At 44.5% G+C, this 24,276-nt stretch overlaps 1 protein-coding gene across 1 annotated transcript in view; it reads right to left on the bottom strand.

Moving 5' to 3' along the window:
• Nucleotides 1-1,817: 1,817 nt before the first annotated feature.
• Nucleotides 1,818-24,276, bottom strand: part of NR4A3 (nuclear receptor subfamily 4 group A member 3) — a 231,670-nt gene continuing 209,211 nt past the window's right edge. The window contains exon 7 of the mRNA XM_068236490.1: nucleotides 1,818-2,478. Within this exon, the coding sequence (XP_068092591.1) occupies nucleotides 2,225-2,478 (254 nt within the window). The 3' untranslated portion in view covers nucleotides 1,818-2,224. The remainder of the gene's footprint in view (nucleotides 2,479-24,276) is intronic.

The following is a 24,276-nucleotide window of genomic DNA, read 5'->3' as shown; positions in this document are numbered from 1 at the left end:
TGACCCAACTCATCCAGCACAGAGACCTTCTGAATATATTCGACAGGGCTTATCAAATATATACTTCCAACTGTGCTCCCATTTGTGTATGAGTGTAGCTCAGAGCAGGATCATCCACCAGGAAACCTAGGCAGGCAGGTGCTTAAGGCCTAGTGGGTGTCAAGGGGCCCACCTTCCAACTTCTTTGAACTCTCTTCATTTCAGCTTATCAAAAGGACCATAAAGGGGCCCCAAATCTACTACCTTGCATAGGGCCAAATTACATCTTAATACATCTCTGGTGTAGCTACACTGCGCACACACAACTATGGCCCGTGCCTGCGCAGTAGCACGGAGCCGCTCGGGCATGGATTTTCCATCATGCATGAGCAGCCACACTCATACATGAATGGGATCTCAGCCATGGAGAAGAAGCGGGTCCCCATGAGCAGAACAAAGGAGGAATGGATAAGCCATCCCGAGGCTTTCCTCTACTGAGGTAAGTGTTTGACTTTTATTTTTCCCCCACAGGTTTGCTCTAAAGTAGGTACAGGTAGACAGCTGTGACATTACTTTCTAAAAATAGTGCATTAATGTTGTAACAACAGTAGATATATTTTAGAAATAAACACACTCATGGAATTTTTTATGGTGCTTTACGAGTGCAGGCATTTATTGTATGTTTTCATGAACTGGTAGAATGTAATTCATGTTTTATTGTTATTTCCACCTTTTCATTAAGGTTATGTAAAAAAAATATATAAGGCAGTGTAATAGGATGTCTATACATACCTGAGGCAGGGGTGCTCACCATATACTGCATCATTTGTGCGGTACCAGCGAACACAGAGCGCATTTGCTGTGATGGCATTTAATTAACTTAAATGGTGAACTACTTTTGAACTTGTTTTAGTTTTCATCTACTTGCAAGTATGCTAAACCTATCATCAGAATGTTGAATTACATGTGATCACAGTGTGATCCCCACACAGTAAACAGGACTTTTACAAATGCCTGCATGTCTACTCTTATTATTCTTTATTTTTCTATGCACGTTCCAAATGTAGTCTCAGTCCATGCAGTGTGTCTGATATTATGTTATTGTTGATGCCTGGAAGATTTATTTTATTCATAATAATATGATATTAACAAAGGTTGTCCAACTCCTGTCCTCAAAGGCAGTCTCCATGCTTTCCTTTTGGGATGGACAGAGCCAATTTGGTTGGTGAACCCACACATTGCCTCATCAACTCCCATATGTTAAAGGGACTCCGAGCAGTGCAGAAACTATGAAAAGATGCACATCATTTTAAAGCTCTCTTTCTCCTCTTTCCAATGATATATAAACCGCCACCCTACGCCTTTTAGTTTTCGCTATTTTCGTGATTGAAATTGCCACGGCCGCGATTTCGATCGCAAAAATAGAGAAAACTAAAAGGCGTAGGGCAACGAATTAGGTGTCGTCAGAAAGAGGAGAAAGAGAGCTTTAAAATGATATCCATCAAGCCATAGTTATATTGTATTACACAGGGCGACTTTTTGTCAAAGTCAGCAGCTGCATTCAGCAAAATGGAGCTGCTGACACTGGGGAAAGTGTCGTCCTGTGTAATACAATATAACTATGGCTTGATGGATATCATTTTAAAGCTCTCTTTCTCCTCTTTCTGACAACACCTAAATCGTTGCCCTACACCTTTTAGTTTTCTCTATTTCTTGCCGCGGCAATTTCAATCGCGAAAATAACGAAAACTAAAAGACGTAGGGTGGTGGTTTATATATCATTGGAAAGAGGAGAAAGAGCGCTTTAAAATGATATGCATCTTTCCATAGTTTCTGCACTGCTCGGAGTCCCTTTAATAATAGCCAGTTTAAAAATTTGTGAAGATTCAGGTCCTTGAAAACTGTGGTTGGACACCTCTGGTATAAACAATTGTTTTACTTTCATTACAAAACGACACAAATAATGAAAAATGAGATTGTTGTCATCTGATGGCTTATAGATATCAGTAATGGGAGTTGGTAGCTGGTCACCAGTTGTGAAAGAAGACAAGTTATGTCAGAACCTCTGTTACTTCTATACTAAGAAAGCCGCACCAACAGGAGGAGGGAGAGGGAATAGTGTGGAGTTGTACTATTTTGCTATAAGTTTGTTTTAGTTATGTTTTATGCACATTCATGATTTAAGACAGGAAAGTTTATTTTAGACCATGAATTCATGGATATTCAGTTTTTTGTTTCACCATCTTCAAAAAGGCAGATTGTCTAGAAATAATCTCTCAATCACGGGAGGTAGTGGGACCAAATCTTCAAGCTTCAAATAAAATATGCGTTGAAGTCCTAATGTACAAAGAGACCGCAAGTCTGTTATAACACTTAATACTGTTGCAATATCCAGTTGTTGTCCTTTGTTCTGATTATGTGTTAAATGATCTTTTAAACTACAGATGATGTTATTGTGCAATTCATTCACCTTCTTTGGTTCTTTTAGGCCATGACGTTCTACAAAAAAGGAATATTGTGAATACAAAAGACATTTTAGTTTTACATTCATAATTTGTTTAACTCGTTAACTTAATTCATATATTTTTAAGTTTCAAAGATCACATCACAAACATTAAACTGATAATACATCATAATATACAGATAAAAAATAATAACAAATACTGCTTTTCAACTCTAATATAAATTAAGAAAGTATGTGGGACATTGAAAAAAGCAGTGGGTCTTTCATATCTGATTCGGAGTGTTTAACATAGGGCTCTATTCACAAAACCTCTCACAAATGTCTTATTATCGCCTAATTAATACAAAATAACCTTTCAGCACATTTACAAGCAAATAATCACTCAAAGTTAGTTGTTCCTGATAAACTTAATTTCAATTTTACTTTTCTTACCTTAATTATATTATATTTTTGCTCTTTGGGAGCTTAAATGTAACATAGATAAAGTGAAGACAGAGGAAAACAGGAGAAAAAGCTTTGTGAATCATGCCCATAGGGCCTAACGCAAGGTAATAAGAAACTTGCTGGAACTGCTGACTTTACTTCGATGATGCTAAAAAGGGCCTCATTCAGATGAATAAGTCATTCAACCTGAGCATTGCTAGTAGCTGCCAGGCAATGTGGATAGAAATCCTGTGCTGTGGAGCTGTCTTTCAGAACCACAGCACTGCCATCTTGTTCCTATATAATGCACTGCACCTCTGCTCACCACAACTACAGTGCCATGCACTCCAACACTCTCCCAACATCCACGGCTTCAATTTTGGGCACCGTGGTACTCTGTGCACCTATTTTCCCCTTTTATCATGCATGGAGAATAAAATAATGCTTAAAAATACTTACATGTGGGATTCACAATAAATGCCATCCCAGGCACTCTCCCCTGCAACTGCCATCCACCTTTTGTTTTTTCAATAGGAAGAGGGTCATGTGACACCTCAAACTTATTGGGAATTTTACAAGAAAAACAATGGTGTGCTTGGTTTTAACGTAACTTTATTCTTTTATGAGTTTAACAGGGATTAACACGTGAAGAGCGGATAGAAATTGTGTTGATGTCTGGTGAACACAGTAACCGGGTCATTGCAGCAGATTTCAATGCAATACACCCTTCAAGACCACCCATCTCCCATGCTACAGTTAGCAAACTGCTTGCTAAGTTTCGTAAAACTGGTTCAGTGTTGGATTTGCCAAAATGTGGACACATGAAATCTGTCACTAATGAAGAAACATCAGTGGCTGTGCTAGCTTCATTCAGCAAGAGCCCACAGCGTAGCACTCGCCGCATGTCACTGGAGAGTGGCATTAGTCAAACATCCCTTCGGAGGATATTAGCTACTCACAAGTAGCACCCTTACAAACTTCAGGTACTGCAGCATCTCGACGAGGATGCCCCAGATCGGCGCACTGAATTTGCAGAATGGACAAAACAGAAATTGGAACAGAACCCTCAGTTTACACAGAAGATTTTGTTCAGTGATGAGGCAAACTTGTATGTGAATAGTGAAGTTAGCAAACAAAACCACCGCTATTGGTCTGACACTAACCCACATTGGATAGATCCCTCCAAGACTGTTGGAACAAAAAAATTGATGGTATAGTGTGGTATATGGGGTACAAAGATTGTGGGGCCATTCTTTATCAATGGAAACCTCAAGGCCACTGGATATGCAAAATTGCTACATGATGATGTGTTTCCCTCTTTATGCACTGAAGCTGGCACGTTCCCTGAGTTTTTCCAGCAAGATGGTGCACCACCATATTATGGGTGTCAGGTCCGAGCATTCCTAGATGAACAGTTTCCTGGAAAGTGGATTGGTCGTCGGCCAGTTGAATGGCCCCCAAGGTCTCTGAAGGCAATTGTCTATGCTGTGGAGATACAAGATGTTCAGCACCTGAAACTACGGATACTGGAAGCCTGTGCTAGCATTTCTCCTGCAGTGTTGCTATCAGTGTGTGAAGAGTGGGAGAAGAGGGTTGCATTGACAATCCAACACAATGGGCACATTGAACACATTTTATAAGTGGTCAGAAACTTGTAAATAACTCATGAAAGAATAAAGTTACGTTAAAAACAAGCACAACATTGTTTTTCTTGCGAAATTCCCAATAAGTTTAAGGTGTCACATGACCCTCTTCCTATTGAAAAAACAAAATTTGGATTCAAAATGGCCGACTTCAAAATGGTCGCCATGGTCGCCACCCATCTTGAAAAGTTTCCTTCCCTCACACATACTAATGTGCCACAAACAGGAAATTAATATCACCAACCATTCCTATTTAATTAAGGTGTATCCATATAAATGGCCCACCATGTATATTACATTTTGCTTTTATTTCCACATAAATCACCAGGTTTATGTTTTTCACGATAAAAGGAAGTATCTCTGCCCAGACGTCTGCTGGACCTATCAGATATTATGTATATTGATGCTTGTTCTGGAATAATACCACATATGAAAGGGAAATAGATATAAAGTTATCTGCATATTTTTAATATTCTTAAATAAATGTAACACATTTACAATGCTGGTGTAGTAGTTTACTAAAGGAAGTATTCAGAATGTTTCTCTTCGTCTTGGTCTGTCATGAGACTTTAATTTCTATGGCAACCATTATTTATTCAGCAAATTCAAGTATAGATCAATATCGACATGTCAGCACTGTCACTGAGATCCCACAAGGAATTAAATGCCCTGAATAGGCACATAAGTATTCAGTCACCTGCATGAATAATTGTATGATCAAACTGTAGCACTTAAACAGCATATTATTTGTATTTGCACATGTGCATGCAAATATGTTTAGCTACCATCCTAAGTAAAAGGTAATCAACTATTGCAGGAAACAGTGTGGGAGAAAATAGGTATGCAAATAGTAATGCACAGTATGTGGGCACTCATAACTAATATGTTTGGCTCATCTACTGTACAGGTATATATATAATTATATCAGTTACATAAATACAGTCTAGTGTTCAATCAAGCAATTTTATTAACTTAAACAAAGCAAATATTATTAAGCATACTGAAGATCTTAGTTACTTTCAACAATGCTCTGTTACAGTGTGCCACTTTTGTTTGTGAAAATTCTTGTCCAGATAGATCTGTCCTACTAAATTTTTGTGAAATGTGAAACATACATGTTTAGATGTATGTTCTTAGTTGCAACATTACATATTGTGGTAGTGGTGTGTGTGTGTGTGTGTGTGTGTGTGTGTGTGTGTGTGTGTGTGTGTGTGTGTGTGTGTGCGCATGTATGTGGCTCCCCCGGTGGTGGCAGCATCTGGAGGGGCTGCCTGTCCCTCCCCCCATCATTTAGTGAGGCCACCCCTGTTGATATGCAAAGAATTTTGTGTGGGTCAACTCCTGCAGGGCATGACAGTGATTTAGTTTAAGACCATGCACATTCTGTCAAGTGGATGCAATATGCATTTTCTGAGGTCCTTTAATTTGTGAATAGACATTTTAGCAGCCAATATACAAGTCAGGTGATTCCTGGTACGAGCACACACCTCTTTTACTTTTGAATACATTTAATACTAAGTTCCAAAGCCGCACTGCTTCTTCCTAGAGGACCACTATCGTGAAAAATTGTAACATTTAAAATACATGAAAATACATATAGTACTGCCCATAATTATTCATACCCCTGGCAAATTTGGACTTAAAGTTACTTTTCTTCAACCAGCAAGTATTTTTTTGATGGGAAATGACATAGGTGTCTCCCAAAAGATAATAAGACGATGTACAAGATGCATTTTTGTGGGAAAAATGAATTCTTAGCTTTTATTTACATTTGAGCAAAAAGTGTCCAGTCCAAAATTATTCATACCCTTCACAAACTGTCACAGTCTGTGGGAAAATCCAAAGTTCTATACCATTCCAAATAGTCCAAGCTGTTCTAAGGCATCCTAATTACCCTGATTAATTGGGAACAGCTGTTTTAATCAACTCAACAGGTGAAAAACAGCAGCTCTCTGCAGTCGGTTTGTCAACAGTCATGGTTAGACAAAAAAGCTCAGTGAGGACCTGTGTCTGCGTATTGTGGCTGCTCACAAGTCAGGAAAGGGCTACAAGGCCATTTCTAAATGTTTTCAAGTTCCAGTGGCTACAGTGCAAAGTATTATTAAAAAATACAAGATGTTCCGCACTGTGGAAAATTTCAGAGGACGTGGTTGGAAGCAGAAAGTGACACCTGTGCTGGCCAGGAGGATAGCGAAAGAGGTGAAAAAGATTTAAAGCATCACCACCAAGGCCATCCTGGTGAATCTGGGCTCTGCTGGTGGCAATATCTCAAGGCAGACAATCCAACGGACACTGCACACTGCTGGGTTCCACGGATGCAAACCAAGGAGCACGCCACTTCTCCAGATAAGGCACACAAAAGCTCACTTGTCCTTTGCAAATGCTCATCTGCACAAAGAAGACTTCTGATCTTCTCTGTTAAGGTCAGATGAAACAAAAATGAATTGTTTGGTCACAATGATGTTTACTTCATTTGGCTTAAGAACACCATCACCACTGTCAAACATGGTGGTGGGAACACAATGCTTTGGGGGTGTTTTTCAGCCAATGGACTAAGGAACCTAATCACAGTAAACAGCACCATGAAAAAAGAGCAACACATAAGGTGTCTTAACTACAACATCAGGCAGTCTGCAGAGAAACTTGGCCTTGGGCACCAATGGATATTTCAGCATGACAATGACCCTAAACACACAGCAAAAGTGGTGAAGAAATTATTAGAAGACATTAACGTATTGGAGTGGCCCAGCCAGAGTCCTGACTTGAATCCAATTGAGAATCTGTGGAGGGAGCTAAAGATCAGGGTGATGGCAAGAAGAAAGATTTGAAAAGATCTGAAAGATTTGGAGCTCCTTGCTTAAGATGAATGGGCAAAAATACCTGTGGAAACATTCAAAAAGCTGGTCTGCAATTATAGGAAGCTTTTGATCGCTGTAATAACCAATAAAGGGTTTTATATTGATTATTGAGAAGGGTATGAATAGTTTTGGACTGGACACTTTTTGCTCAAATGTAAATAAAAGCTGACAAATGTTTTTTTCCCCCACAATAATGCCTCTTGTACATCGTCTTATTATCTTTTGGGAGACACCTATGTCATTTCCCATCAAAAAATTACTTGCTGGTTGAGGAAAATTAACTTTAAGTCAAAATTTACCAGGGATATGAATAATTATGGGCAGAACTGTAAAAAAAAGGTAAATGTACTATACATTTATTTTCTACGTTGCTGTCACTTACAGTAGGTAGTAGAAATCTGACAAAAACTGACAGGTTTTGGACTAGCCCATCTCCTCATCATGGATTCTCAGGGTTTTTGAATGCACTTAGTGAACGAAAGTTGCTCAGTCCAACTGCCAGAGTGTGCAGGTAGTGGTGGTGGGTGGAGCGGCCTGCATGTTTGTACAGATTCTTCCCAGGAAGTGCATTTGTAAAGAATAAATTAAATACTGAGAATCCCCCATGAAGAGGTGGACTAGTCTAAAACCTGTCAGTTCTGTCAGTTTATGCTATCTACTGTAAGTGACAGCAACATAGGAGAAAAGTAATTTATAGCTCATTTTACTCTGGAAGAAACATCTTACTTGTATGAATGAGGTTGTTTTGGCTCGTGGCGATGAACGCTGTGTGGCGATGCGGGGCATAGTCATAGCAGCAATGCTATGATGTGCACCCTACGTAGTGGTAATTCGTGGCTCTGTTGGCTGCCAGACCCCAAATTACTTTTCCCTCCGAGCTGCAAAACATGGAGGGGGAATAGTATTGAACGCCGCCTCAGAGTTTAGCGGTAGCAGGGAGAGCCGTCATTCGGCTCTCCCCGTGCCGAACTGAGCGGCGCCCAGACAATATGTACTTTTATTTGTATGTGTTATTATGTATATTACATTTTAACATTTTTTATTGTGATAGTGGTCCTTTATGTCATAGAATGTCTTGTAAGAATGTTCAGAGCACTCAAGACCTCAAAGTATGTGTGTGGATCATAACTCAGAGTTAATATCTGCACACTTCAAGAGCTTCCTGGATACAGGAATGCTTTTGATCGGTGACATCATAATCTTTCTCGCCGTAGGTGAGAAGATGGCTACAGAACTTGGGAAACCTTTTGGAGCTACCCTTTGTAATAGAAGTTCTACTGCTGTGGAGTATGATTTATCAACTTCTACATTGTTAGGGTGAGCAGGATCTGACCGGATAAGTGTGGGTGCTGAGGTAAACCAAGTGTTCAGGTGATAAAAGTTGGCAGTGAAGTGGTCTGCTTTAGGTTGCTTTAGGTTACAGGGGATGCCGATTGCGTCAGTCACGTCTACCAGTAGATTGTGAAGGACTGCCGGGTAGATTGCGGACGGACATTTTCAAATAGTGCAGCGGACGCTGACTGTGCAATGGTGGCATACCATCTAATTGTGCTGCTCTGCTGCGAGTGAACTTTCCTTCCGGGATCCACACGTTTATCTTCATTCTCCTAGGCGTCCATCGCACTGGTAATAGCACCTCCTGTGGTGACATAAATGCAAGTCATCACTGGAGGTACTGTTACCAAGACAACAGACGCCTAGGAGGAAGAAGATAGATGCTACGTGTGGTTCCCAGAAGCTGAATAGTTACTGCTCTGTGCCCATGCACACCCTCCACTGCTGCGACCCCTTCCTGGGGGCATCTATACCTGTGGCTTCCTATACTAGAGACACCTATGCATGGCTATGCCTGGCTACCTATACTGGGGGCAGCTATGCCCAGCTACATATACAGGGGGCAGCTATGCCTGGCTACCTATACTGGGGGCACCTATGCCTGCCTGCAGATACTGGGGACACCTATGCCTGGCTACCTATACTGGGGACAACTATGCCTGGCTACCTATACTGGGGGGAATGGTAGGGGGAAGGATTCTGCATCTGCCTAATTATGCTTTGATTGGGGGGGGGGGGGGATTCTGCAGCTGCCCAATCATGCTGTGATGGGGGTGGAAGGGGGAGATATGCAAAGTTTAGCACCTGAAATGGATCTCTTGGGCTCGGTAGTTTTCAAAGTAGCAAGCAAGCCAAAAAAGTGTGGGCACCCCTGCTTTAGAATGTCTTTAAAGGATACCCAAAGTGACATGATGAGATATGAGTATGTACAGTGCCTAGCACACAAATAACTATGCTGTGTTCCTTTGTTTCTTTCTCTGCCTGAAATAATTAAATATCAGGTATGTAAGTGGCTGACTCAGTCCTGACTCGGACAGGAAGTGACTACAGTGTGACCCTCACTGATAAGAAATTCCCCTTTTTATCTCTTTCCTGCTCTCAGAAGCCATTTTCTGCTAGGAAAGTGTTTTATAGTTGGAATTTCTTATCAGTGAGGGTCACACTGTAGTCACTTTCTGTTTAAGTCAGGACTGAGTCCGGCACTTACATACCTGATATTTAACTCTTTCAGGCAGAGAAACAAAAAAAGGAACACGGCATAGTTATTTATGTGCTAGGCACTGTACATACACATGTCTATCTCATCATGTCACATGTCACTTCGAGTATCCTTTAATAAGTGTCCTAAGGAGGTTTGTGTAACGATTGGTGTCAGCACGCAGAGAGAATCTGATTATTGGTGATCTGCAGTATCACCAAGAATGCAGATATATACCTGATTATTGATGATCTGCAGTATCACCGATAATCAGATATATTGCTAACCTCTGGACACCTAAGGATAAGTGAGTGTTTGGTGTAACAGTAATACTTTCAGTAATGTACCTGCTGAGCAGGTGGTATACAATATAGAGACACAGCTCTGGGAGAACAGGAACCTTCCAGCAGCCTGAGGCTCTCCGGGGGGAGGAGTCAGGCGGGAGACGGGAAGGACCTAGGAGTGAATGACACCTAAGATGGATGTCACTATCTGATCTGGAGACTATCTCTTTTAAGGGGAGAGATAGCCCCTGAGGTCGGGCACGCCGGGTCGGCAACACAATGACAGATAAAGTACAAAGACAGAAGGCTGATTCGGTATCCAAGTCAAGCAGGGTCTGGCAACGGAATATCAGATATACGAGGTACCGAATCAGAAGACAGAGGAGTAGTCAGAAAAGCTATAAGTCATAACATATATCAAACAATGCCTATTCTGGGTGCGAGGTCCTTGGTCTCAGCACCCCGGAACTAGTCTGAAGAATACACAGATGATAATACAGTATTCCCTAGACTGGTGCGAGGGCCGTAGTCTCAGCACCCTGGAACTAGTCTGAAGTATAACACAGATGATAACACAGTTCCCTAAGCTGGGTGTGAGGTCCTTGGTCTCTACACCCTGGAACTAGTCTGAATTATAACACAGATGATAATACAGTTCCCTAAGCTGGGTGTGAGGTCCTTGGTCTCTACACCCTGGAACTAGCTTAAGCATAAACAGAATACAATTCAAATAATCTGGCTAAGTGTGTATTCCCAGGTCCACCTGGTTCAAACACACTGAGGATCTGACTAGGTCTGAGTGCTTCCACGTAGTGATCGCAACGGCAGACAACTTGCAAGTGACCAGCAGGATGTTACGGTACGGGGACTGTTGACCGCCCCACTGCTGTTTGGGACACCTGAGCACAGAATCTAAGTGACCACGGGTCTTCACCCACGACCCCTTGAGGGGGAAGCAGGACCACAACTCCAGGAGGGGGCTGTGGGAACTTCGCTGCCTAGTGCCCACCAGGTTGCGCTCAGAGTAATCCCACAGTGGGTTGGAGAACAGGAGACACTGCGGTATGGAGGAGATAGTACACGTAATCCAGTAACAGGCCGGGAATCAAGGCAGGCGGCAATCAGCGGAAGGTCGGAGTCACAAGCAGAGGTCAGGGCAGGCAGAGATCAGAGGATAATCGGGGTCACAAGCAGAAGTCAGGCCAGGCGGAGATCAGAGCGTAGGTCGAGGTCACTAGCCGGGGTCACAACAGGAAATAATCAGGATAATAATGGCAGGAGCACAATAGCCAAAACTGTCAGAACCAACAGCACTGCCATAGAGGGCAGTGCTGTTTATATACTATGGTTAATTGAACTTGGCGCCGAAACTGACGCCTGCGCATGCGCAGTGCGCCGTGCGTCATGCGCGTCATGATCTGCGCATGCGCGCGTGCCCGCTTGTGCGCACGCACGCCGTAGCGCCGTACGCCCGGAGTGAGGAGTGTGGACTACAAAGCCCAGCGCACCCGCGCGCGCGCGCGTAATGACACGCGCCCGGGAACGCCAGACAGGAAACCCGCGGTGAGTATAACATTGCCCCCCCCCCTAGGGGCAACCTCCGGGTGCCCTCAGGACATGGTTTGTCTGGAAATTTCTTATGAAATTGTCTAATCAACCTGGGAGCGTGAATATTCTGGGCTGGTTCCCACGAGTTCTCCTCAACCCCAAAACCCCTCCATTTGATCAGGTACTGAACGGAATTTCTGATCCTTCTACTGTCCAAGATCTTTTCTACCTCAAACTCTTCCGTTCCATCAACTAGAACTGGAGGAGGTGGACTGGAGGAACGGTTGGCAAAAGTACTGGGTACCACTTTTTTCAGGCAAGAAATATGGAAAACTGGATGGATCTTTAGCGTGTCTGGCAAGGATAATTTAAAGGCTACTGGGTTTATTTTCTTGATGACTGAGAAAGGGCCAATGAATTTAGGACCCAACTTCTTAGAAGGCAAACGAAGTCTTAGGTTTAAAGTAGAGAGCCAAACGAGATCTCCCGGAGAAAGATCCGGGCTCTCTCTCCTCAATCTGTTGGCAAATCTCCTTCCCTTTTCTTGTGAGTGTCTTAGTTCTTCCTGTAATTTTGAGAAATTGTCCACCAGGGCTGTGATTCTTTCTTGTACCTCAGGAATATTGGAATCAGGGCAAATTCCGGGCAGAAAAGAGGGATGGAACCCGTAGTTTACAAAAAACGGAGATTGCTTGGTTGATGAATGCACAGCATTATTAAAAGCAAATTCAGCAGTGGGTAAGAGGGAGGACCAGTTGTCTTGGGAGGCTGAGGTAAAACACCTGAGGTACTGCTCAAGAGTCTGGTTAGTCCTTTCAGTCTGACCATTTGTTTGCGGATGAAAACCAGAGGAGAGGGAAGTGTGAATTCCTAGACTCTTACATAGTCCTTGCCAGAACCTTGAAGTAAATTGAACGCCTCGGTCAGACACAATATCAGTAGGGAGTCCATGGAGTCTGACAATCTCTTTAATGAAGACTTCCGCGGTCTCGGCCGCGGTTGGTAACCCCCTTAAGGGTAGAAAATGGGACATTTTAGAGAACCTGTCTACTACTACAAGGATGGTGGTAAATCCCTTGGAAGATGGTAATTCCACAATAAAGTCCATGGCAATACTCTCCCACGGCCGTGTGGGAATAGGTAAGGGGTTTAGTAGACCCCAAGGCTTGGCACGAGAGCTCTTGGATCTGGCACAAGTCTCACATGAGGTGGTAAAGTGGTTACAGTCCTTAATCATTTCAGGCCACCAGAAGACTCTCTGAAGTAACTCCAAGGTCTTAGAGATCCCAAAATGTCCCGCTAGTTTGTTGTCATGACAGGCCTGTAGAACAAGGAGACGAACCTCTGGCGGGACAAAGATCTTGTCTTTGAAGTAAAGAACACCTTCTCTGTTGATCAAATTGGTAGGAACATCTTGATGGGAAGAGGATTGTTTAATAGTTTCCAGCAGACCGGATTGCAGAAGAAGAAAGTGCTGCGGAGAAAGGATGTGTTCTGGCGTTGACTGGGTAGTAGACTCAGATTGAAACATGCGCGACAAGGCGTCTGGCTTTGAGTTCTTGAGGCCCGGACGGTAGGTCACATGGAAATTAAACCGGGAGAAGAAGAGGGACCATCTGGCCTGTCGGGGTTTAAGTCTCTTAGCGGAACGGAGATATTCAAGATTTTTGTGATCGGTAAGAATCAGTACAGGATGCTCTGCTCCTTCCAACAGGTAACGCCACTCCTCCAGGGCTGCCTTGATAGCTAAAAGTTCTCGATCGGCAATGTCATAATTCCTTTCGGCCGAGTTCAGTTTTCTGGAGAAGAAGGCTATAGGATGCAGCGTGGCCTTAGGATCAAAACGTTGGGAAAGGATGGCTCCAATGGCGGTTTCAGAGGCGTCTACCTCCAGAATGAAAGCTCTAGACGGATCAGCGTGTCTTAGAACTGGAGCGGACGTGAAGCATGATTTTAATCTTTCAAAAGCGACTTGGGCTTCGGATGTCCAACGGAAGGTCTGGCGGGTGCTCGTCAGCTGGGTAATGGGAGCCACAATCTTAGAAAAGTTCTTTATAAAACGCCTGAAGAAGTTGGCGAAACCAATAAATCTTTGTACAGACTTTCGATCACATGGTATTGGCCAATCCAGGATAGAAGCAACCTTTTGGGGGTCCATCTTGATTCCTTCAGGGGATAACTTCAAGCCCAAGAACTGAATGGACTCCTTGCCAAACTCACACTTCTCCGCTTTTGCATAGAGTCTATGGGTCCGAAGACGGGCCAGCACCTTTTTGACGTGAGTATGATGTTCTTCAATGGAGGAGGAAAATACGAGTATATCATCGAGATAGACCACCATGAAGTCATCGATAAAGTCCCGGAAAATGTCATTGACAAAGTGCTGGAAGGTGGCCGGGGCATTGCATAGGCCGAAGGGCATCACTAGATATTCAAAGTGCCCAAAACGGGAGCGAAAAGCGGTCTTCCATTCGTCTCCCTCTCGGATTCTCACCAGATTGTAGGCCCCCCGAAGATCTAACTTAGAAAAAACTCTGGCCGTGCGAAGTCTCTGAAACAGGTCAGGCATGAGCGGTAAAGGATATCGGTTCTTAATAGTGATATTGTTCATTTCCCGATAATCAATAAAAGGGCGTAGGGATCCATCTTTTTTTTCGACAAAGAAGATGCCCGCTCCTGCGGGAGAAGTGGATGGTCTGATGAACCCTTTCTTTAGATTTTCATCGATGTAGTCCTTTAGTACTTGAGTCTCAGGTTCAGATAATGGATAGATCCTCCCAAAAGGAATGGAAGCCCCGGGCTGCAAGTCGATAGGGCAGTCATAGATGCGATGTGGTGGGAGAACATCAGCCCCCGTCTTATCAAAGACGTCCAGGAAATCATGGTACACGGCTGGGATAAAATCCTTCTTGGGAGAGTTCAGACAGAACAGAATGCCGGCCCGGGGGTAGCAATGTCGTGCACAATATTCAGAACGGAGGGAAACTTCACCGGTTCTCCAATCAATTACGGGGTTGTGGGTTCTTAGCCAAGGCATGCCCAGAATGACTGGGAACAAAGGGGAAGGAAGCAAATCAAAGCATAGGTATTCCTGGTGTTCCTCCTGGATAGTGATTAGAAGCGGAAGAGTTTCAGCAGTGATAGGACCAGAGTGGATGGCCGATCCATCGGCCAATTGGATGGTCAGGGGCAGGCTTTTTTGACGCGTAGGAAGCTGAAGTTGTTGGGCGAGTTCAACATCAAGGAAGCAGGAACAGGCCCCAGAGTCTATGATGGCTCTTATCTTAATGATCTTTCCTTGGAGGCCCTGCAACGAGAGGGTAAGGGGTATATGAGAGGAGGTCGGGGTGATGGAAACATTATCAATGAAGCTTGGAAACAGAGGCTCACCCGTGGGTCTAATCGGGCAGTTGACTCGGAAGTGTCCCGGAGCCCCACAGTACAAACAGAGGTTAGATGCTCTTCTGCGCTGTCTTTCTTCTGGAGACAAGGCCGGACGGGCCAGACCTAATTGCATAGGCTCAGGGATGTCGAGAGCAGAAGAAGAGGAAGAAGGCACTGGAGCATTCATAGCTGAGGATACATCAGGAACGGTGGGAAACCAGATACGACGTGATGATCCGGACCTCTCCAACCGTCTTTCTCTGAGTCGGCGGTCAATTTGAATCGACAGATGGACCAGTTCTTTTAAGGTTGTGGGTACACCGACCCTGGCCAGTTCGTCCTTCAATTGATCGGAGAGTCCTTGCCTGAACTGAAATTTAAGGGCCGACTCATTCCAGCTGGTATCTCCTGACCAGCGGCGGAAATCTGTCACATACTCCTCTACGGGTCTTTTCCCTTGGCGGAGGGCCTGGAGCGCGATCTCAGCTGAGGCGGTTCTTCCAGGATCGTCATAGAGCTCACTCATAGCCTCAAAGAAAGTATCCAGGCTTCCGAGGGAAGTGTCACGTTCTTCGACCAGACGGAGGGCCCAGGCCTGGGGTTCCCCCTGGAGAAGTGATATCACCGCCCCGACCTTTACTTCTTCATTAGCGAAAGTTCTAGGCAGAAGTGAAAAGTGCAACCGGCAGGCGCTCTGGAACAAACGGAACTTCGACCGATCCCCAGAAAACCGATCAGGCAGAGGTAACTTGGGTTCAGGAATGATGTTAGCGGCTGCCTCCATAGGAACAGGTCTCGGCAAGACTGCAGGAGCTGGAGCGGCCATTTGAGCTGGAGCAGATGCTGAGCCCGGAACTGGGCCACGTAGCTGTTCTCTGATTTCAAGGTAGCCTCTCTGGACTTCATCAACGGAGATCCTGAGCTGAGAGACCAGTTCACAGAGAAGTTCCATCGGAGAATTTCCTCCATCAGTGTTCATACTGGCTGTTGGTTACTGTTACGGTACGGGGACTGTTGACCGCCCCACTGCTGTTTGGGACACCTGAGCACAGAATCTAAGTGACCACGGGTCTTCACCCACGACCCCTTGAGGGGGAAGCAGGACCACAACCCCAGGAGGGGGCTGTGGGAACTTCGCTGCCTAGTGCCCACCAGGTTGCGCTCAGAGTAATCCCACAGTGGGTTGGAGAACAGGAGACACTGCGGTATGGAGGAGATAGTACACGTAATCCAGTAACAGGCCAGGAATCAAGGCAGGCGGCAATCAGCGGAAGGTCGGAGTCACAAGCAGAGGTCAGGGCAGGCAGAGATCAGAGGATAATCGGGGTCACAAGCAGAAGTAAGGCCAGGCGGAGATCAGAGCGTAGGTCGAGGTCACTAGCCGGGGTCACAACAGGAAATAATCAGGATAATAATGGCAGGAGCACAATAGCCAAAACTGTCAGAACCAACAGCACTGCCATAGAGGGCAGTGCTGTTTATATACTATGGTTAATTGAACTTGGCGCCGAAACTGACGCCTGCGCATGCGCAGTGCGCCGTGCGTCATGCGCGTCATGATCTGCGCATGCGCGCGTGCCCGCTTGTGCGCACGCACGCACGCCGTAGCGCCGTACGCCCGGAGTGAGGAGTGTGGACTACAAAGCCCAGCGCACCCGCGCGCGCGTAATGACACGCGCCCGGGAACGCCAGACAGGAAACCCGCGGTGAGTATAACACAGGAACTATATATGGTCGGCGTGTATATATGATCTGCTTAGTATAAGAATTCTGCCTCTCAGCGCACGCGCGGGTATTCCTAAGTCTATGTGCACTAACAGACTCAGCCACACCAGACACACGCTGCCGCGTGCAAACCGCCGCGCTGGACGCGGAACCAGCCGCCTTACTGTTGTTGCATGCAGCGGCTTTTCCGCGTTCTGCCCTGCTACCAAACACACGCTTCCGCGTGCAAACCGCCGCACTGGACGCGGAATCAGCCGCCTGCTCAGTAGCATGTGTGGCGGCTTTTCCGCGATCTCTCACAGTTTGTGAGACTGATGACATGTTGAGCTTTTTTTGTGGTTGTTAAGGACCGGAAAATCCAACACAGCAGAAACTTTGGGTGAATCAAAATGTACCCCCTGTGGAAATGTTTAACTCTAGAAAATAAATGGCATCTTATTCAAAAATAGACTTCTGCAACTTAACAATAATAATAATCCAAACATTTGTATAGCGCATTTCTCCTGTCGGACTCAACGTGCTCAAGAGCTGCAGCCAATAAGGAAATGCTCAAGAGGCCACCCTGCAGTGTTAGGGAGTCTTGCCTTGAACTCCTTAATAAATAGGTACTGACCCTAGCCAGGATTTGAACCCTGGTCTCCCATGTCAAAGGCGGTGCGGTGACATTAGTATGATGCTAACAGAGTTGGCAAAGATGGCAAGCCCCTCTATTATCACCATATCATTGATGACATCCTTGTCACCTGGGTAAAGGGAAGAGGAACAAGTTCCCCAGTTCTACAGGTAATCTAACAGGCTTCATCCCACCATCAAAGTAAAAACAAGCCACTCCCCCTCACATGTACATTCTCTTCTTTCTCAATCATCAGATAATCAACACTTATAGATTGCTGTTTACCAGAAGCCAACAAACGTCTTAAACTGAGATAAATTTAAAATAAACACATGATGTAACTGCAAATGAATATTACATACATCTCACCATCAGTTCCTCGTAGACTCTATAACCCTTTTCTTCGAACAATTATCAATTTCAGTTCCAACTAGAACTAGTCAAAAATGTCTCTCCTGAAGACAAAAGCCTTAGCACCCTTATCCACTATATAAGTTGTTGTCAGTTAGAAATTGTTTTGACAGCTGATGTGCAAGGTAATGTCCATATTTCCTTAAGGCTCAAGTGGGTGATATTAAAGGTTAACTGAGTGCTGACGCGGAAGCTGTTACAGGGTCATCACCATTTTTAAAATGCATGATGGAGAATTCCATTGATCACAGTGGACAAACAGGATGCAGGAGAGGAGAAAAAGATTGATGAGTAGACTATGCATGAGGTATATATGACGTGTGTATGTTTATTTTGACTTTTATTTTTCAGTTTGGGTTTGCTTTTACTTGGAAGTGACAGCATCCCCCCACTATAAACAAAGAAGGCATCTTTAGCCAGCCCCAGCTCTATAACATTTGGACACCAAAAAAATATTGAACGGGGGTTACAGCCAGTCCATGTGTGAAAATGATTGCTTATGCTGTTGAAACCACTCTTTCACACTTTGAACCAAATGGATCCTGACATAGTCATCTTGGAACATGCCCATGCCATCACTGACAAAAAAATTCACTGACAGAAGCTGACCTCAATCTTTGGGAAACATAATGTAGTAATTATCCAATGGGGCGCTCTTACCTAATACGTATTAACTTTGTTAAATCTAGGTGGTGGCCTTTTTTGGAGACAAGCTGTGTATAAACCTATGCATGTACCATTTACTTTTGTATGTTTTTTATCTAATTCTGAATCATGCCTAACCTTTTCAAAACCTTGCAAGACAATGGGCTTGATTCACAAAGCAGTGCTAACTGTTAGCACGCTTGTGAAAAGCCCATTATCACGCCTAAACTCAGTATATAATAACCCTGCGCACAAAGTCCAGCGCGCAAAGTTTTGAAGTCGCATCGCTGTGCGACTTTTACGGCACACCCAATGCGCCTATAAGGTCGCATGGGGTGCGACCTTATAGGCGCATAGTGCACCATTAAGGTCACACCGCATGCGACCTTATTGGCGCATCGGGTGCGCTGTTAAAGTCGCAAAACTTTGTGCGCAGGGCTTTGCGCGTGGGATTATTTTAGAAAACGGTGCTAGCCCAGTTAGCACCCAGTTATCACGCCTAAAGTCTTTTAGGCGTGCTAACTGGGTTAGCAATGCTTTGTGAATCAAGACCATTATGTGCAGTTGGTCTTAAAGGTATTACCCGAATTAGCATTTGTTGGCAGAACATTTTGTAGGAGTCCCAGATAGCAGAAGAAACAGAGGTCGACCATGGAAAAAGTGTAATTATAAAATTGTGAAGAATTTAAAGGGACTCCAAGCTGTAACTACAATCAAAATCTGAACTTACCTGGGGCTTTCTCCAGCCCACCGTAGGTCGGGAGGTCCATCGGCGTCCATCTGGCTCTTCTCCCAGGCCTTGGCCAGAAATGGCTCCCCGGCGGCTCCTGGCATGCGCAGTAGTGTCACGCCGGCCGCTGTGATGACACGAGGCGGCTGGCGTGGTGACGACTGACGTCACCTTTCAGGAAGAAGGAGCCCGACACTCGGGCCCAGTGTCGCCGGAAACCACCGGGGAGCCATTTCTGACCAAGGCCTGGGAGAAGAGCCAGATAGATGCCGAGGGACCTCCCGACCTAACGTGGGCTGGAGAAAGCCCCAGGTAAGTTCAGATTTTGATTCTAGCTACAGCTCAGAGTCCCTTTTAAAAAGACTTATTTATTTACAGGGGAAAATAAAAGTAGAGGACAGACAAAAAAGGCAGCTATCTCAAAGAAGGCCAAGGTCCTAAAGGTCTGTAGCACCAAGGGGTCAGGTGAGCTGTACTCATAAATGTAATCATTATTCCTATCTCACTAATAATTGAGAAAGCAATACAAGACAACGCTTCATAGTGAGTTTAGAAGAGCTCCTGTAAAACTTGAGAGTCTTCCGGCGTGCAGTAACCCTCCAGGATCCATGTCTCTTCCATCTTAACCTCCTGAGCGTTACGCCGCTCAGGAGGTTATATAACTTTGTGCCCCAGGGTGAATAAATGTGCAGTAATAGCTGCAAAACCTTCTGCTAGCACTAGTGTCCGGCACCCCCCAATCTAGCAAATTTATTCATTACCCAGCCTGGGTCCAGCAATCGGCGCAGCCTCCCCGGACAGTTCCGGTCTTCACTATGGGGAGGATCGCACATGACGTCGCCGACGCCGATACAAAAACCCGATCCTCCCCATAGAAAGAACGGAGCTGTGCAGGGAGGCTGCGCGATCGCTAGATCCAGGGCGGGTAATATATAAACAGATGATCGCGGGGGATTGCAGGGAATCCAGGGGTGCCGGACACTTTTACTAGCTAGCTTAGTGCTAGCAAAAGGTTTTGCAGCTATTACTGCACATTTATTCAGCCTGGGGCACTCCTTAGGACAGAAAGCGGTATGCCCGACACAGTATCGGGCATACCGCTAAGGAGGTCAATAAAGGTCAGGTAATCAACACTTTGGTGACTAGGCAACTTCTCTTGTCAGTGACAATCCCTCCTGCTGCGCTGAAGTTCATTTCTGACAGCACGCTTGAGGCGGGGCAAGCCAAAAGTGTGTCAGCTCTGGCCACAGGTCAAGCCTGCACACCCAGTAGTCCAGTGGTTCATCACTTCTCAGAGTGTCGATATCAACAGTTATAGCCAGGTAGTCCTCTACCTGTCGGTCAAGGCATTCTCTCGGGGTGGATCCTGAAGGGTTGTGGCGATGAGTTGGACTAAAAAAAACTCTGCATGTCCGACGTCACCAACACATCAGTAAAGTGTCCTGTCCTTGCTGGCTGGGCATTATTCTGGGCCCACAGGAAATCAGAGCAGCACGACCTGCTACAACCCCTGCGGTGTGGCCTGCCTCTGCCTGTCATTTTTTTATTTCACAATATTAAAATATCCCCCAAAAAATACCCTGCCACTGAGGAGAAACTGGTTCACTTCACGCAGGTCGGGTGACCGATAGGGTTTATATAACTCTATCTGCAACAATCATTTACAATACAGGCCCAATACAGGGGGCACTAGTGGTCAGATACTAGATGATGCCAGTAGTGTTTCACTCAGGTTTTTTTGTTTCTGTTTATTTTTTGGAAAGTGAATGTCACTCTGTGCAGGTCGAGTGACATCAAAAGAGAAAAAAAAAAGCACTTATGATGAGGTGTATTGTGCAAGGTACTGCACAAGCAGCAGTGTGTGCACACCAGTCCAACAGCTAAAGTCAGTGGTGCACTGTGCACAGTCAGATACACAGAACTGCGATATCACAATAGAAAAGAAAACCTATGTACCAGCTCTTTGTGTGCTCAGGACTCTGTACTAATAGCAATAAACTCAGTGGGGACACAGAACAGAGGCCCAACTAACCTATAGCTCTCTCCCTGCGTTCTTTGCCGTTAACTATTTGCCAGGCGAACAGTTCGGGCCATCTCTAATTATTTATAGGGGAGGGAATAATACCAGGGGCACATCTGGCTATACTTGAGGGGGACCTAATACCAGGGGCACATCTCCTATCTGTTATGGGGGGGGGGGGGGGACCAAATACACATCTAGCTACCTATAGCGGGGGGCTAATACCAGAGGCACATCTGGCTACCTTTACTGGGGGGGGGGGGGGGGCACCTAATACTGGAGGCACACCTGGCTACCTATAGGGTGGCTAATACTGGAGCACAAATTGCTACCTTTAGGGGGATAATACTGGGGACACATCTGGCTAATTATACTGGGGGGATTCTACCTAATATTGGGGCATGTCTGCTACCTATACTGGGGTGGGCATAATTGGGGGGGGGGGGAGGCGCAATTTGAAATCTAGTGCTGGAGAACCTGTCCAGCACTACCAGGTTAACATACAGGGACACCAGTAGACTACCGGCGAAATCTGTATAAGGGAGAGGGACCACGGGTCAAATGGGAAATAGTGGTAAAATGTAAAATAGGGATGCAGTGAAACAATTACAATAAAATATACCGTGTGACCACACCCACTTTTAAGCACGCATTCTCTGCATAATAAAAGTATTAATTATCCTTTCCCTTTAATCTTTTCTCCTTATTTTTACCATTAAAATACTTTTATTATTGTCTCAGTTCAAAGTGCACATTGTAGCACAAATAACATCACCATTAATTCAACCTCCCATTCCCTCCTCGCCCCCATCCCAATTTACTCCCCTTAAAAGGAGGAAATGGTAGGGAGAAAGGAGGGAACATCACAGCAAGCTAGCCTCTCCCTGACCAAAAATTTTACTTTAGCCAAAAGTCAATTTTTTTCAAGGAGTGATTACTGGGACCAGTGGGAACGAGGAGAAGAACAGACAATAAACGGAGGTACATGGATCCGCAATGAACATACCTTTGTTCATAGCTTAAGTAGCTTTACCTATCCTTTAAGGTATTTTTACAAGATGGTATTAAAAGTTATATATCAAACTTCATTATTGTACTGCTTTGAATTAGCATGTTATGAGAAATCCCTGTGTGTATGAAAACTCACTGAAAAACGTGATCAGTTTTATCAGGCGATAGATTTGTAAGGCATTTACTGTGATTTCTTGTTGCTTTAGCACATGACCATAACCATTCACTAGCACACAGAGCCTTACAAATCTATCACCCGATCAAACTTATCACATGCTTCTTCATGAGTTCTTGTAGGTACACGCATCACTCAAAGGACCTATGTGAGAAATGTGCCCTCTTTTTCGCAGACAAAGGCTCATCTGCACAATCTGCAGCAGCTAAAACCTGTGTAGAGCCTTCTAATCAAACTAATGGATGCAAAAACCACCTCATGGTTCAAAGTAATCACTGATGAAGACATCTCAAACATCTTCTAAACCTTTGTGAAACTCCCTGTGAACTGGAACCTGGCCCAACACAGTTCATGCTAAAATGCCCTCATCTGTTTAGACCAGCATTTCACAAAATAATAAACTGTTACTTGCATGCAGGAACGTGTCCAACATGTCTGAAAGAAGCAATCATCAAGCCACTACTTAAGAAACCATAGTTAGATGCAGACATTTTGAGCAGCTACAGATGTGTCTCCAACATTCCCATTCTGGAGAAAGCTATTTAAAAGGCTATCTAACTGCCATCTTGAAGCAAGGCTTTCAAAGAACAACGTCTTTGACACACTACAATCTGAATAATTTCTAGGTTTGTGTAGTCCAAACACGTTCTACATGATATAGATCTGATATTACCCTCACTACAATCATATCTCCCAACTTTTTGGGATGAGAAAAAGGGACACTTAAGCCACGCCCCTGCCACACCCCTGGCCACGCCCTCACCACACCTCTAGTCACACATACCATAAAGATTTCATAAGAAACATATGTTTTATAATTCAAACCACACTGGTCCTTTCTATCCTGGTTCATTTTCCTTCATAGTAACATTTTAAAATTAGTAATATATCAATTTAAAGGATGGGAATAAAGTTTAGAGTCAATCAAACACATTTTTAGTATAAAAATATATATATTTACATAGAAAGAGGGACAAAGTCCTGAAAGAGGGACAAATGAGGGTGAAAGAGAGACAGAGGGACAGGGCTCCCAAAAAGGGACTGTCCCTCCGAAAAAGGGACAGCTGGTGCAAACATCTGAGCATATCGGGTTGTGTAGTCCAAACACTTTCTACATAATATACTGTAGGTCTGATATTGCACTCACAACGATTTGTCTCTGGTGAAACCATCTAAGCATATCAATCAAGGTTTGCAAGCTGATTATGTTTTGCAGTTGACATTGCATGTTAGGCACCATGGAAAACTTTGAAAAAAAAGGCATAAAGTCATCCTCCCAAGCTCTATCGCCTCATTGTTCAGGCATAGCATCTAGTAATAAGCAGGAAGAAGTAAGACAAGTGTATGGGTCCCTTTCAACTCATTCAACAAGCTTGCTATGTCTGTCAGCAATCATTTGATTAAGCACTTTTCCCATATAGTTGCGCTCAATCCTCCGGCCCGCCACAATAGGGCCCACAGACCGAAATCAATTGCACCTTTATGAACAGAGAAAGATATATAGTGTAGTCTGTTTATCAACTAATAGAGATTAGCACCCTTTTTGTGAAACACTCAATCTAGGAGCAGTGTATACAGGAGACCAGGGGTTCAAGCCCATCACCAGCTAGCTCAGGCACTCCCCCCAAATCATCCCTGCTCACCAGCAGCAAAGCACAGCAGACTTCTCCTCAGATCCAGCAAACTATCAATTGCTTCACACAGTGTAGTCACCAGGGGTTATTAGCTTAGGACTTAATCTAGGGAACTCAAAACAAAATGATAATGTGTACAACCATTAATTTAATAAAACATTAAAAGCAGTAATGCCCGTACATGAATAACAGTAGA

Source organism: Hyperolius riggenbachi, chromosome 5, assembly GCF_040937935.1.
Source record: "Hyperolius riggenbachi isolate aHypRig1 chromosome 5, aHypRig1.pri, whole genome shotgun sequence".
Taxonomy (NCBI): Eukaryota; Metazoa; Chordata; class Amphibia; order Anura; family Hyperoliidae; genus Hyperolius; species Hyperolius riggenbachi.
Note: the sequence above shows the minus strand (reverse complement) of the source record. Positions and strands in the feature narration are given on the sequence as shown.